General features: G+C 41.6%; 1 protein-coding gene across 1 annotated transcript in view; it reads left to right on the forward strand.

Moving 5' to 3' along the window:
• vps13b (vacuolar protein sorting 13 homolog B) overlaps nt 1-12,056 on the forward strand; it is a 343,085-nt gene that overhangs the window by 165,488 nt on the left and 165,541 nt on the right. Inside the window, exons 26-28 of the mRNA XM_019856211.1 lie at nt 5,303-5,474; nt 7,679-7,793; nt 11,205-11,340. Of these exons, the coding sequence (XP_019711770.1) occupies nt 5,303-5,474; nt 7,679-7,793; nt 11,205-11,340 (423 nt within the window). The remainder of the gene's footprint in view (nt 1-5,302; nt 5,475-7,678; nt 7,794-11,204; nt 11,341-12,056) is intronic.

Genomic DNA, 12,056 nt, shown 5'->3' on the forward strand with positions numbered 1-12,056 from the left:
TGTGGTCGACACCTGGTTTTCCCTCTGCAGCAAACCCTCTCATCTCACAGACTATCTCGCTGAACTCAGATCGTAATTCAGTGCATGCTTTTTTTACACTCATTTTTTTTTCTCTGTCCAGGTTAAGGGAGTGGGTGTCATCCTTGACAGCACTTTATCATTTCAACCTCATATAGAGAATATCACAAGATACGTCTTATTCCCAGTAAAAATGTTCACTTGTCATGTCGACGATTATTGAGATTTCATCACTCACAAATCCCTCCATAAATTCCAACTGGTTCAGAATTCAGCTGAGTCATAACAAGATTCCCCGATCCTCCCATCACTTCACCACATCTTAAAGCTCCTCCACTGACTGCCAGTTAAATGTCAAATACATTTCAAAATCGTTCTGCTTACTTTCAAGGACATCCGCAACTTCACCGCTCTCCCTCACATACAGTACCTGTTCAGTGATCGACAAATTTCCACCACATCTTAGACACTCAGATTCACATCCTCATCTCTACCCCAATGTGCCGCCGGCCCGCCTCAACTCTCTTGGGAGGAGAGCATTCAGTCACTTTGCTGCCCTTCTCTGGAACTCATTACCACCTGACCTGCTCAATACATATCATCTTCACATCCAAACACATAAGATTCCTGTTCAGGGTGTCCTACGGGCCCTCGTCGAATCTTTTTTTCCTTCTTTTTTTGTATCTTGTGTTTCTTAGATATTTTCAACTTAATTTTGTGATATCCTCGTGCACCTTGAAAGGTGCATTTCAAGAACTTTCATGAATATTAACCTGCACTCCACCTTAGGACTGTCTGTCTTTCCCTCATTCATTCTCTGACATTTCACAGCCTGCTGTTGTCTGCCAGTGTTTTGGCCTTTCTGATGAGCAAAGACAAACTCTGCAGAAAAAATAAACTCGGATCCTCAGTCCATGTATTGCCCGGAGGCCCCAACATTAAACTGTATACTTCTTTCGAAGGTGTGGGAAAAAGAGGATGTGTGTGTTTATTTGGGGCCTCAACTTGGCAGTTTAGGAATGTGAAGGAACCCGTCTCACCTCATGTTTGCTTTATCACCTTGATGAATGGACGAAGAGTAATTTTAGTGAAACAGATCAAAGATGAACAAAAAAAAAATACATCTTCTACTTTTGTTTTATGTTTTTTGTATTTATCTCCTCATTGTATTCATCTAATCTATCTGTCTAGTAACTAGTACAGAAGGAAAGCCCACAATGGTCACAAAAGAACCTGAAAGTGACAAGGCTGGCAATTTTCTAGTTGTATATATGTGGAAATATTGCTACTAAGAGAATGAAAGTTCTCGCAGAGGGTGAAAAAAGCGTTCACTTTTCAAAGTACTCAAAGGCAGTTTGAATAATATGTAAAACAACAATAATATGTAAAGATGGATACATAAAATGCAATTTTGAATAGGGTGGTTTTCAGGAGTGAGTTAACAAAACCTGAAATCTTTTCAAGAGGGGGAATAAAAATTAACAACTTCGCTAGTTGCTAGTGCTCACAACATCTTATACAGCCATGGAAAAAATTGAGACAGCCATGTTTTCTTGAATATTTTGTTCATTTTGTGTCTGCTGCCGTGAAAAGTGACTAAGTGTCACAAAAGAAAACATGGAATGCCTAAAAGCATTACATTACATTACATTACAGTGCCCTGGATATGTATGTAATAAAACCTGATAAAAATTTCTCAATGAGCTCTTAAATTCAACTCTTTTGAGCTTTTTTTGTTTTCTTTGATATAGTGGCCCAAACAGATAGACCTTTAGTTGTACTAGCCATTTAATAGGAACAGAAAACTGAAGAAACAAGGGTGGTCTCAAATGTTTCCATGCAGGCTGTAAGTGGAAATGCGGCTGTGTTCAGAATTTACCAGTTACATTCAAACTCTTGTTAAATGTGAGCCCGCACATACTGTACCTGCCAGCAATGTAAGTGCCACTGATTAATCTCCCAACTGAAAATGTACTTGTAGGTTGATATATTTGGAGTCTCATCTTAGAGCACAAGCCATGGTCCACTGAGAGGGACGTCATTGTTCATTGGTGTCAGTCAGGAGAACTGTGCATACATATAACATTCCAAGACATTAAAATACACATTACAGTGGCATTACCAAGAACTTTTGCAGAAAGACTTGAAATCTCCCTAACATGTGTTGGGAACTTATTGGCCAGAAATCCAAAATTTATGTATATGCCAAACACAGCGTATCTACAATGAAGCATGTTGGTGGCAACATCGTGCTGTGGGGCTGGTTTTCTTCAGATGGCTTCAGCAAGGTGGGGGAAATTATGCACAGGTCCCAAAAATAAGTCACACAAAGCCTCCATGCTTCTGTCAAAAAGGAAAAAAAAAATACATCAAGGATTTCTTAACTTTATTTGTGGTCAATCAGAGACACTAAATGGTGTCTGGTGTGTACAGACTCCCATTTACCAGGAAATTCAATTAGATTCGTTAATTCTGAATAAAGCCACATCTCCAGTGATAAGTGTGTGCACACTTGTAAAAAAAATACAGCTTGAAAAGAGTGCATTCTATTTTCTTTTTTTTTATTGATTTGTACAGGTTACACATCATAAGAATGGAAAAAAAGGTTGATATTGATTAATCTTGGTCCCAATTATTTCTATCATAAAAAAACAAAACAAAACAAAAAAAAGTAATTCGAACAGGGCTGATCAGACCTTTACATCCACCGTATCTGTCTACCCACCCATCCGTCATTGAAAACATTTCAAGGTGGGCAAGTAAAGCAAAACGTGTTGACGTCCTGGCATGCTAAGAGCTGAACGTGATGGACACCGTAGTTCAGGAGAGTAGCAAGAATGGCCAGGTGTGAAGTAAGGACGACGTCTGGGACTCCCACATTTGCCCAAACTGTGTTATGCAGGGGATCCAGCGTGCGTTGGACCTGTCGTCTGAGGTATGGGAGCAGAAGGCTTTCGGAGATCTGAGCTCAGGGCCACGGGCCTGCAGACCTCTGTCTGACTCGGTTTCGGACTTTTGGGGACTGGGATGAGACATGATGTCTTCCACAGGGTTGGAACCTTCCCCAGATGCAGACTCATGTTGAAAACATGCTGGAAGGGCTCCCCCAGCTCAGCAGCTCACGTCTTCGGCATTCTTGGACACACTTTGTACAGGCCTGCTGCTGCCTTGCCAGGGTGGAGACAGCTCGCTCACTGCTGACTTGATGTCTGCTGATGGTTGGGGAGGGGGAGGCTGTTCCAATGTCAGTGTCCTCCCTCTGATTTATGAGTTTGGGTGTTGAGGAGGTAGAAGTTGAACGCCAAATGACTTGCGTTCCACCGGTGCCTAAACATAAATTCCTTGTGCTATGAGACCACGTTTCAAAAATCACTTTATCACACTATTGGTGATCCTTTGGGCCATACTTAAAACATTAATGTTGGATACATTGTTGTATTGTCCACTTGGAATGTCATTTAAGTTAGGGGTTTACATGTATTCCAAAACACATTTTCCACACAGAACATTTTAGGTAAGGGACATGATGTGCTCTATAAGCAAATCCACCAAAGCTCAGCCTTTGGCTCAGGGACTCCATTGCTAGCAAAATGTTCTTCACTGTTTGTTAAAACTTCTTAACTCATTCTCAACGGCATCACACACTTTTTTTGGTTGCTCGTCAACAAAAACATTGAAGTAGTTTTATATTATTCAACAATATTATTTTATTTGTTTTTTTTTTCGGGGGGGGGGCTGAGGGGGCTCTTAAAATTTTGGGAAATTTTACCACAAACATTTTTTTCCCCCTTTCAGCCCTAATTTTAAGGCATTTGAGCCGTGAGAATGATTTGTAAAAACGCCGGATTCGTTTTTTTTTTTTTCTTTTGTTGGGTGTCCAATGTTACAGCATAACGACTCTTCTCTACACTGTGGTCAGTCCCACAGTGCCAGCGGCCAGCTTCTGCTTGGGCTCTTGACATTACAGTGTAATCCCACTGACTGGCTAGAACTGTAAACTATACAGTCGTAACCGCACACGCACACTCACCGAGGGATATGTTTTGACTCCAGCTCAGCAATAATTAGTCCCCAAATGGCAGTTGACATTATATCTTTTGAGACGGAGTGAGCACCATTACTGCTGGGCTCATGTTACTCGCCGCCAGTCGTTGTTACATAGGCACACTGACATACAACAACCATTTTTCTCCCCATGGAAACATATAAGAATTGTGCTTTGGCAGTGGATTGGGACAAATTTCACTTTAAGATAAGATGATGGAAGGGAATCTGTGTTTCTTCTGTACTATATACTGGAATTCGTTTGCAACATTTAAGTTCATCCTGTTGAGTGGTAATGGTTTTGATGGATTATATGTCATGTTTTCTGATATGCCTTACATAAGAATAATAATATTCCTGGCATGGTTTAATTTTTGTCATTCAGTGGTGGTACATGTGATCATACTTTTGTCTAAAACCTTCTTCGATGTCTTTAATCAGTTTGAAAACGTTATACTCTGAGAGCGTGCCCAAACTTTTTTTTTCCCCCCCTCGCTTAAAAAGCAAATATATTTAATGGGGCACATGTTTCTCATCAGTGTATTGTGGTCTCCATACACTATAATGTTGAATAGGTTTTTAAATCACCGCGATCCATATATATTTTTAATACGATTGTCACTGAGCCCTTGTTGTCAGCCACTCCAAACTGTGCGATTAAATTCAATTTGCAAATTAGTGTTCTGCTCTTATCCTTCCCAAACTTTGGAATGGGGACATAGTTTCCTCATCTGGATCCTCTTAAAGACGCTGTAATCATCCCAGCAGCTGTGGTGTTTCTAATTGAGATGGTTGATAACCTCCCCCACCAGCCACAGCCAGGCTCAATAACCATGACATAATCTGTCATTACAAGGCAGCGATGGAAGAAGCTGTGGAAAAAAAGAAAATCCCACATTTCTCGAGCTTCAAATTACCACATTGTTTATTTGCAGGTCTCTCGCTTTCCAGTCATGCAAATATGTGTTTGGAAAACAGATTTACTCAAAAGAAAGACATAGGGTGCACAAAATAACCTCCTTGCCATGAGCCTCCGATCCTCACCCACCTTTGTGTTGGGAGATGGCAGAAAAAAAAAAAAACAAGCAAAGAAAAGTGTTCTTCAAAACATATACCCCCGAAATGAAGTGTTGTTTTTTCCTTCCGGCAATAGAAATCATGTTATTTACTTACAGTAATTGCACATTTGAAAATAAACATGAGCGCACCTTCTTAACTTGACCTTTCATCTCTCCCGAAGGGTGATTCGGTACCAGGAGGTGATGATGGTCCTTTTGCTGACACAGTGACCCTGGAACAGAAAACTAGCAGCATTGGAGGAACGAGTGGAAAAGTCAGCCTTTGGATGCAGTGGATGTTACCCAAGGTTATTGTTAAACTGTTTGCTCCTGACCCAGCAGTCATAAAAACAGGTATTTGACCAAATCATATGCTCTATTATTGTTATATTATTTAAATCTTGGAAACTTTGAAACTATATTTAGAAGGACTGTAAAGCATAATTTACTCCAGATCCAGTAATTTGTATAGTAGGATAGAGTCAAGTAAACTTTTTGCCTTGTTAACGCATCACTCTTGAAGGTTAAGAGGATGAGGGGTTGTTGGGGAGGAAAAGCAATTATGGAAAACACATCCAAGTGAGCTGTGTCATATCTCTGTTCAATTTATTATGGTGCCAAAAGGCTGCATTTATGGGGCGGCATGTCTCGGTGTTATAGTGGGTGTCTCCCAACCCAGAGATTGTGGGTTCGACCCCCCGGCCCTTGTGGCCACGTTGAAGAGTCCTTGAGCAAGATACTGAGCCCCCAGTTGCTCGTGATGCTGTGTCATCAGTAGGTGAATAAGGTAGCAGTGTGAACCGCTCTGAGGGTCTTATAGGTGGAAAAGCACGATGCAAGTGAAAGACCATTTACCATTTAATTTTCCTTCAATGGGGGCCTCCAGTATTGAGCATCTGCCCTCCAGATTTGAAAATGTGCAATCTTTATGTGCCAGCATTACATGTTGGAGGGAGTTTGAATATTGATTGAGTTAAAAAAAAAGTCAAGCCAGATCCCCTTAATAAAAAAATGATTCAGTAAAAGTTGATTCAACCAAAAGGTATGGATCTCCTGCTTGCTGGTGAAATGAGGCGAGGCTTCAAGCAGGACAATATCAGAGGAAGTTGGCCACAGAGCATCAAGGGGAACTCAGCGCGGAAATCTTCTTGACAAGAATGTGGTGTATGTGGCTAGACACCACATGCTGATTAATATTGTGGTCATGGAATCGCAATTAAGCAGATGAAGCCATCCGTTTTCATTCATCTCAGGGGGCAGACATTTTAGCATTCTTTTGCCGATTGAAATTGACGTCAAACTACCTTCCAACATCCCACTCACCCGTTTACGGGGTTTGGTCTTGTGACCAAGCCTCGTAGCATGCAACAGTCTATCTTGGTTCAGAGAAATTATACCTTGGTCAGTGAATAGCTGGTTAATTGCCTTTTGTGTTTCAAGAGTTGAAGCGTTTTGCCCTTGATCTCTCTGAGTATCTCCTTCTCCCTCCGAATTCAGATGACATGGGGTTAGTGTGTTAGTTACATAGAGGAAGTACATCTTGTTGGACACTCCTCTCAGCCATCTGGACATTTGTTTGTCTGTTCCCATCAAAAAACAAACAAACAAAAAAACCAAAGAGCAGTGACATAGATTTAGCGATGTTCTGCCGAGCTGTTGTTCCAGATTCTACTGGTTTTGATGCCGTCTGGTCAAGCTAGTGTCAATAGGCAAGTTTTTTTTTTTTCCGGGGGGTGACAGAGGTCAGGTTCCCCATAAAATCTGATCATCCACCAGCTCCACTTAAAAGCCAAATCAATTACCCAATTTCCTTCTTTTGAGAAGTGGATCGCAGCATGTGCAGAGCAAAGACATTGATCTATATCACTTTGGTGTCTATGAGTCGCTGACGACCGCTGACACCAACTTGGGCGCGTTCTTTCCACAAACTATCCACAATGAAGCTGACAAGTCTTGTTTTTCAATGTACCAACCCACGAGGAACTTCTGTGTTTCTCCAAATCACCACAAGGCAACAGTAACAACGTGCTTGAAGTCTATTTTCCCAAGCCCCTCTTTGACTGTGGGACTTTTTTTCGTGGAAACAATGACAACAATCTGCTCAGCTCACAGGCTCGCCTCGCTACAATCTCAATCAGTTTGTTGAACATGAAACTCATTTTGCCTGTGGTAGGTAGTTTAGTTTTCACACAAGATGCAGCGAGGAATGCACATGGTATATCTACAGTATGTCTGTTTAAATGCACGGTCTTTCTGAACAATCAGTGTTGGGTGACATGCACATTCCACATTTTGGCAAGCCGAGGTTGTACTGTGTACTCAACTCATTTCGCCCTCTTACTCATTCTCTCGTTTTCCAGTGTGGTTCTTTCTGCCAGCGTGAAAAGTATGACCATTGAAACAAAAACTGAAAGCCCCTCCCATCATTAGCAGTGTTCCATCTTAAGGATTCATGTGCAGCCAAGCATTTGTAATGCATGTATGTCAGCATTTACTAATGCTGTTTGAAAATAAGAAAAACAACACTTTTTTTTCTTTTTTTTTTGCTTTCCCAACAGAAGTCTGCGTGGTCAGTGAACTGGAAGACTTGAGTGCCTCAGTAGATATCCAGGATGTTTACACTAAGATCAAATGTAAAGTTGGCAGCTTCAACATTGACCACTACAGATGCAGGTGGAGTATCGTTAGGACACAAACATGCACACGCGCCATCTCTCACCGCACATGTATATTCATGAGGGAAGTAACCATCACCATGTAAAGCCCAAGTAAAAAAAAATTAAAAACACACACACACGCACACACACTTGAACACTCATGCCAGTAACACTTTTTTGTTCCCGTTCCACCTTCGTGAGGGGGACTTTTGGGATTATCACCCCAGCGTCATCGTCTTTCCAGACAGTTTGAGACCAAAAAATTGGATGGATGATTTGACTCTGCTTTGGGCTGGCCCAAGTCTGACTCACAGAGCAGATGAGTTCAGTTTGGCCATCAGTCATTTTATTTGCGCCTGTGGTGTCTGAATTGATTCATAGAAACATTAACACACTGGAGGAAAACCGCTTGGCGCTGTTCCATGACATCCTAATATATAGTAATCTTTCTCCAAGTCAAGTTGCATTTGGAATTCTATGATTTACCTTCTCCACAGAAATTATCAAAGCACTCAAAGCCAAACAAACTCAAACTGGGACTACAGTAAATTTGTAATTGCTGTTTTTCTTTCCACATTTGCATGTTTCCAGTCTCTTGCTGCTTGACTTTTTTCCTGCTCGTCCAGATCACATTTAGATCGTTGTTGGACTCGGTAATTCAAGAGTGCCCGCTATGTACGTGCCTGAGGTCCTCTTAGGCAGGAGGCAGTTCCCCCTACCTTAGTCTAAGAAGATAACAAACCCAGCAGCTCTTTGGATTCCATAGACCATGATGTGTTTGTGTGTGTGTTTCCAGTTCAGTGTGCTTACATGCCTGTATAAATATGTTCTTGGCTTTAAGTGCCTCCTCCTCTCAACGAGCCAGACAGTGAAGTGGGGATGGAACCTGCTTGCTTTGAGTCCACCTTGAAGGCTGTCATTTGCAATGAGTGTGTGAACCACCAAAATGATAACAGAAAAGGAACCTGGGTTGCCAGATTTTGAAATCACCTTAGCTGGTTCCAATTTGGTTTGTTCTAGTCTTATGTGTTACTTACTGGCCAGAGGCGCATTGAAACAACTGACTTGGCTTGAAACGTAAACATCAGACCTCCCCGATTTTATTTGTGTTTGTTTATTTATTTATTTAATTTCTGTGGTCCTTGGAGTTGGATTCCACCGGGCAAAATGTGTTCCATTAAGTTTGCGCCGCCACACCAAGCCAGGAGGTTGTCAATGGTGAGTCGTCGTTTTCCAGCGTTAATGTGTCATGGGTGATTCTATAATCTTACCTCTCTCTCCAGGTGTTTGCCCATTTGCCCCAAAGATTGGTCCAAGCTTAATCTTTTAGGAGACATCAATAATTTGGCAAGAAGATAATGATTCAATTTTAACATTTTCCATTTAATGCTCATGAACAAACGCCCTTTAAACTGACCAGAGTTTTGGCAGGAAGCAGCGCTCCACAATGTAAGCCAGGTAACATCAGTGCTTGTTCAGGACATATTGGAGGCTGTGTGGGCTCCTTGCCCACTGTAATCTCTATTCTCCACATATACAAGAGAGCCCACTGGGATACAAGTCCATATTCATCATTCGGAACAGATAATTGTTTGGTATTTCTGCACCCAGCCCAGTTTATTTGTGTGCAGCGGGTTGGTTTAAATTAAACCTGACACCAAAAATGTCTCATCTGGCTCTTGATGTCTCACTGCTGGAAAATAGCAAAATAGTAAGGTCAGTCTAGGGTTAGAGGTACATATATCCATGAAGCCTAATTTTAATTAAAGATTGAGAAGAGTAGAAGAAGGAGTGAGTGAGAACAGACAAGACTGACCAACAAGGAGGTCTCAGAAGAATAGCAACATTTACGTGGAATTTCGGGACACTTCTATTACAGGGTAAGAAAAGGGCTTTGGGGGAAGATGGTAAAGCAGTGTTTAAAAGGTATTCATACCAACCTTTTTTTTTTTGTCCATGAAAATATTTGCTTGAGTGACAGCATCTCTCATCGCTTTGTATGTAATTACTTAGTGATTACTGAAAAACATGCGTACATGTCCTCTGGGGGTGGGGGGGGGGGGGGGGGGGGGGGGGGGCCAATAATGCGTGTACTTCATAGTCACTTGCGCAGACGTTTGAAACAGTCATGGAAGGGACTCATTCGTGTTAGCCACCCTCAGCAAATGTGTTCACATCCTGGGAGTCAAAACCGGGCCACCAGTTTTAAAAAGAGCAATCCTAATTGCTATACAAAATGGAAACCAATGAGTTGAACATTGTTTATCTTCATGTTAATGACTTCACGATGCCATTTCTTTTCCTTTACAGGTGCTCTCTGTTTCTATGTGCCACAACAATAATTGGATGCCAGAAGGAATATCTGGGTTTCATATCATTTATTTATCTTGTCTCCATTAATGCCTATGACGACTGTTGCTGTTAAAATGCTATCCCGGTTGCAATTATATATACATACATGCACACCTCACCCCATAATTTGTTTATCCCTAAGGTAGTTTATAAATTCTCCCATTAAATAGATATTATCAAACTGTGTCACAGTCATTTAATTAATTCCAGATGCCCCATTTAAGACTTGGCAATGTGTGTGTGTGTATGTGTCTCCAGGCCAGGTCAAGGCTGGCACTCTGGGCTTTATGAAGGACTCCTCCTGCAGTGCAAGGAGACAGCTGTGGTGAGGCCTCTGCCTGTCCCAGAGCAGCCAGCATTAGGCCTCCTTATAATATGTCTCTGCCATTCTGTTGCCCTTAATCAGAGTTCTTATTTGCTCATGCTGGACAGACAGGAAAAGACATCATGATTCTGGCTGTGACTCAGAGTGCCCAGACATGTTGCATTGAGATACACCCTACAAAAAATGAATAATACAAGAGGAGTCAGACATGAACTGAAGACTCTGGCATCGCCTGTCTCTCCAGTGGTTCTGATTGTCTTCATAATCAAGTGGATGGAATCTGGTGACATGGGCCTCCATGCTCTTGTTGATTCAAGCTAATACTGTAGATGGTCTTATACTGTTCACATATGCGGCAGTATATCGAGAAGCAATTTTGTAATGAACAATCATAGTCATTAGCCAGTCGTGTTCATCATGGATCGCATGTAATTTACTACACGTCAAAAGTCAGGATTTAAAGATCGCATTCGTTTCGTGATGACATATTCATTTTTTCTTCCAGTATATGACCATTGCACAGTATCTTTGCTGGTTCAAGATGGCACAGTTTCCCTTTGTTTTACTAACTCTCGCCATATTTTCCCCCCAATTATCCAAAGGACACAATCCTATGAACTTCAATGAACTTCAGTCATCATCTCTAAAATTGTTTGCTGTGTTTCTTTCCAATCACGCACACTTACATTTCCTCCCTGTCTTGCTCCCCCTGTCCCCTTTTGCACCTACTGTGTCTCTCTTCACCTCCAGTACGGAGGAGGGTGTTCGGCAGAGCTGTGGAGGAGTGGTCCTCTCTTGCACTGACAAGCTGAACAGGCGCACTGTGTTGGTTCGACCGGTCAGCAAGCAAGATTCTTTCAGCCAATTCTCTGGTTTTTTCCCTCCTGTAAGAATATGGCTCATCTGCTTTATAGCTTTCTCTGCTATGCTTCATCTGTAGTGCCTTAGGTTCTGTGCATTCCTCAGAGATGTTTTGGCAACCCGCGTGTTGAGATTTTTACTTTGAAACTTGCCAGCTATAAAGTGTATTCCAAGCACTTGCACTTAATTCAAATCAGTCACATATGATTCGAAAGGGCTCTGACTCTTATAATATGACACTCTGAGGAATATAAGTTTGTTTGCCTCAGCGATGGCAGAATGCAGCACGTAATTTTATGTTTCATGCTGTATCCCCTCTGCCCCCCCCCACCCCCCACAAGCTTTATAATTACACAGTAATTTAAGATTAGGTTCACACATAGTAAGTCACCTTTCACTGTGTGTTTTTGAGGACACTTCTGGGGTTTTAAACAACGTTAATTGTCTTGAATAGGAGTCATTTTTACATTGTAATTGCAGACCAAATGTCATTTTCTGATTTTACATTTTTATCTCAAATTGTTTTTTAGACTATTTCCCACAAGACCATACACAGTGCATCTGAAAAGTATTCACGGTGCTTCACTGTTTCCACATCTTGTTCGATTACAGCCTTAAACCAAATCCAAATTCAAAATTATTTCCCCACCTCAAAGTTCACACACACAAAACCCCTTAAGACAATGTAATTTTGGAGGGGAATCGGGTTTCTAATTTATCGGGGGGGGGGATCACATGAGC

Source organism: Hippocampus comes, unplaced genomic scaffold (genome assembly GCF_001891065.2).
Source record: "Hippocampus comes isolate QL1 unplaced genomic scaffold, H_comes_QL1_v1.1 scaffold327, whole genome shotgun sequence".
Classification (NCBI taxonomy): Eukaryota; Metazoa; Chordata; class Actinopteri; order Syngnathiformes; family Syngnathidae; genus Hippocampus; species Hippocampus comes.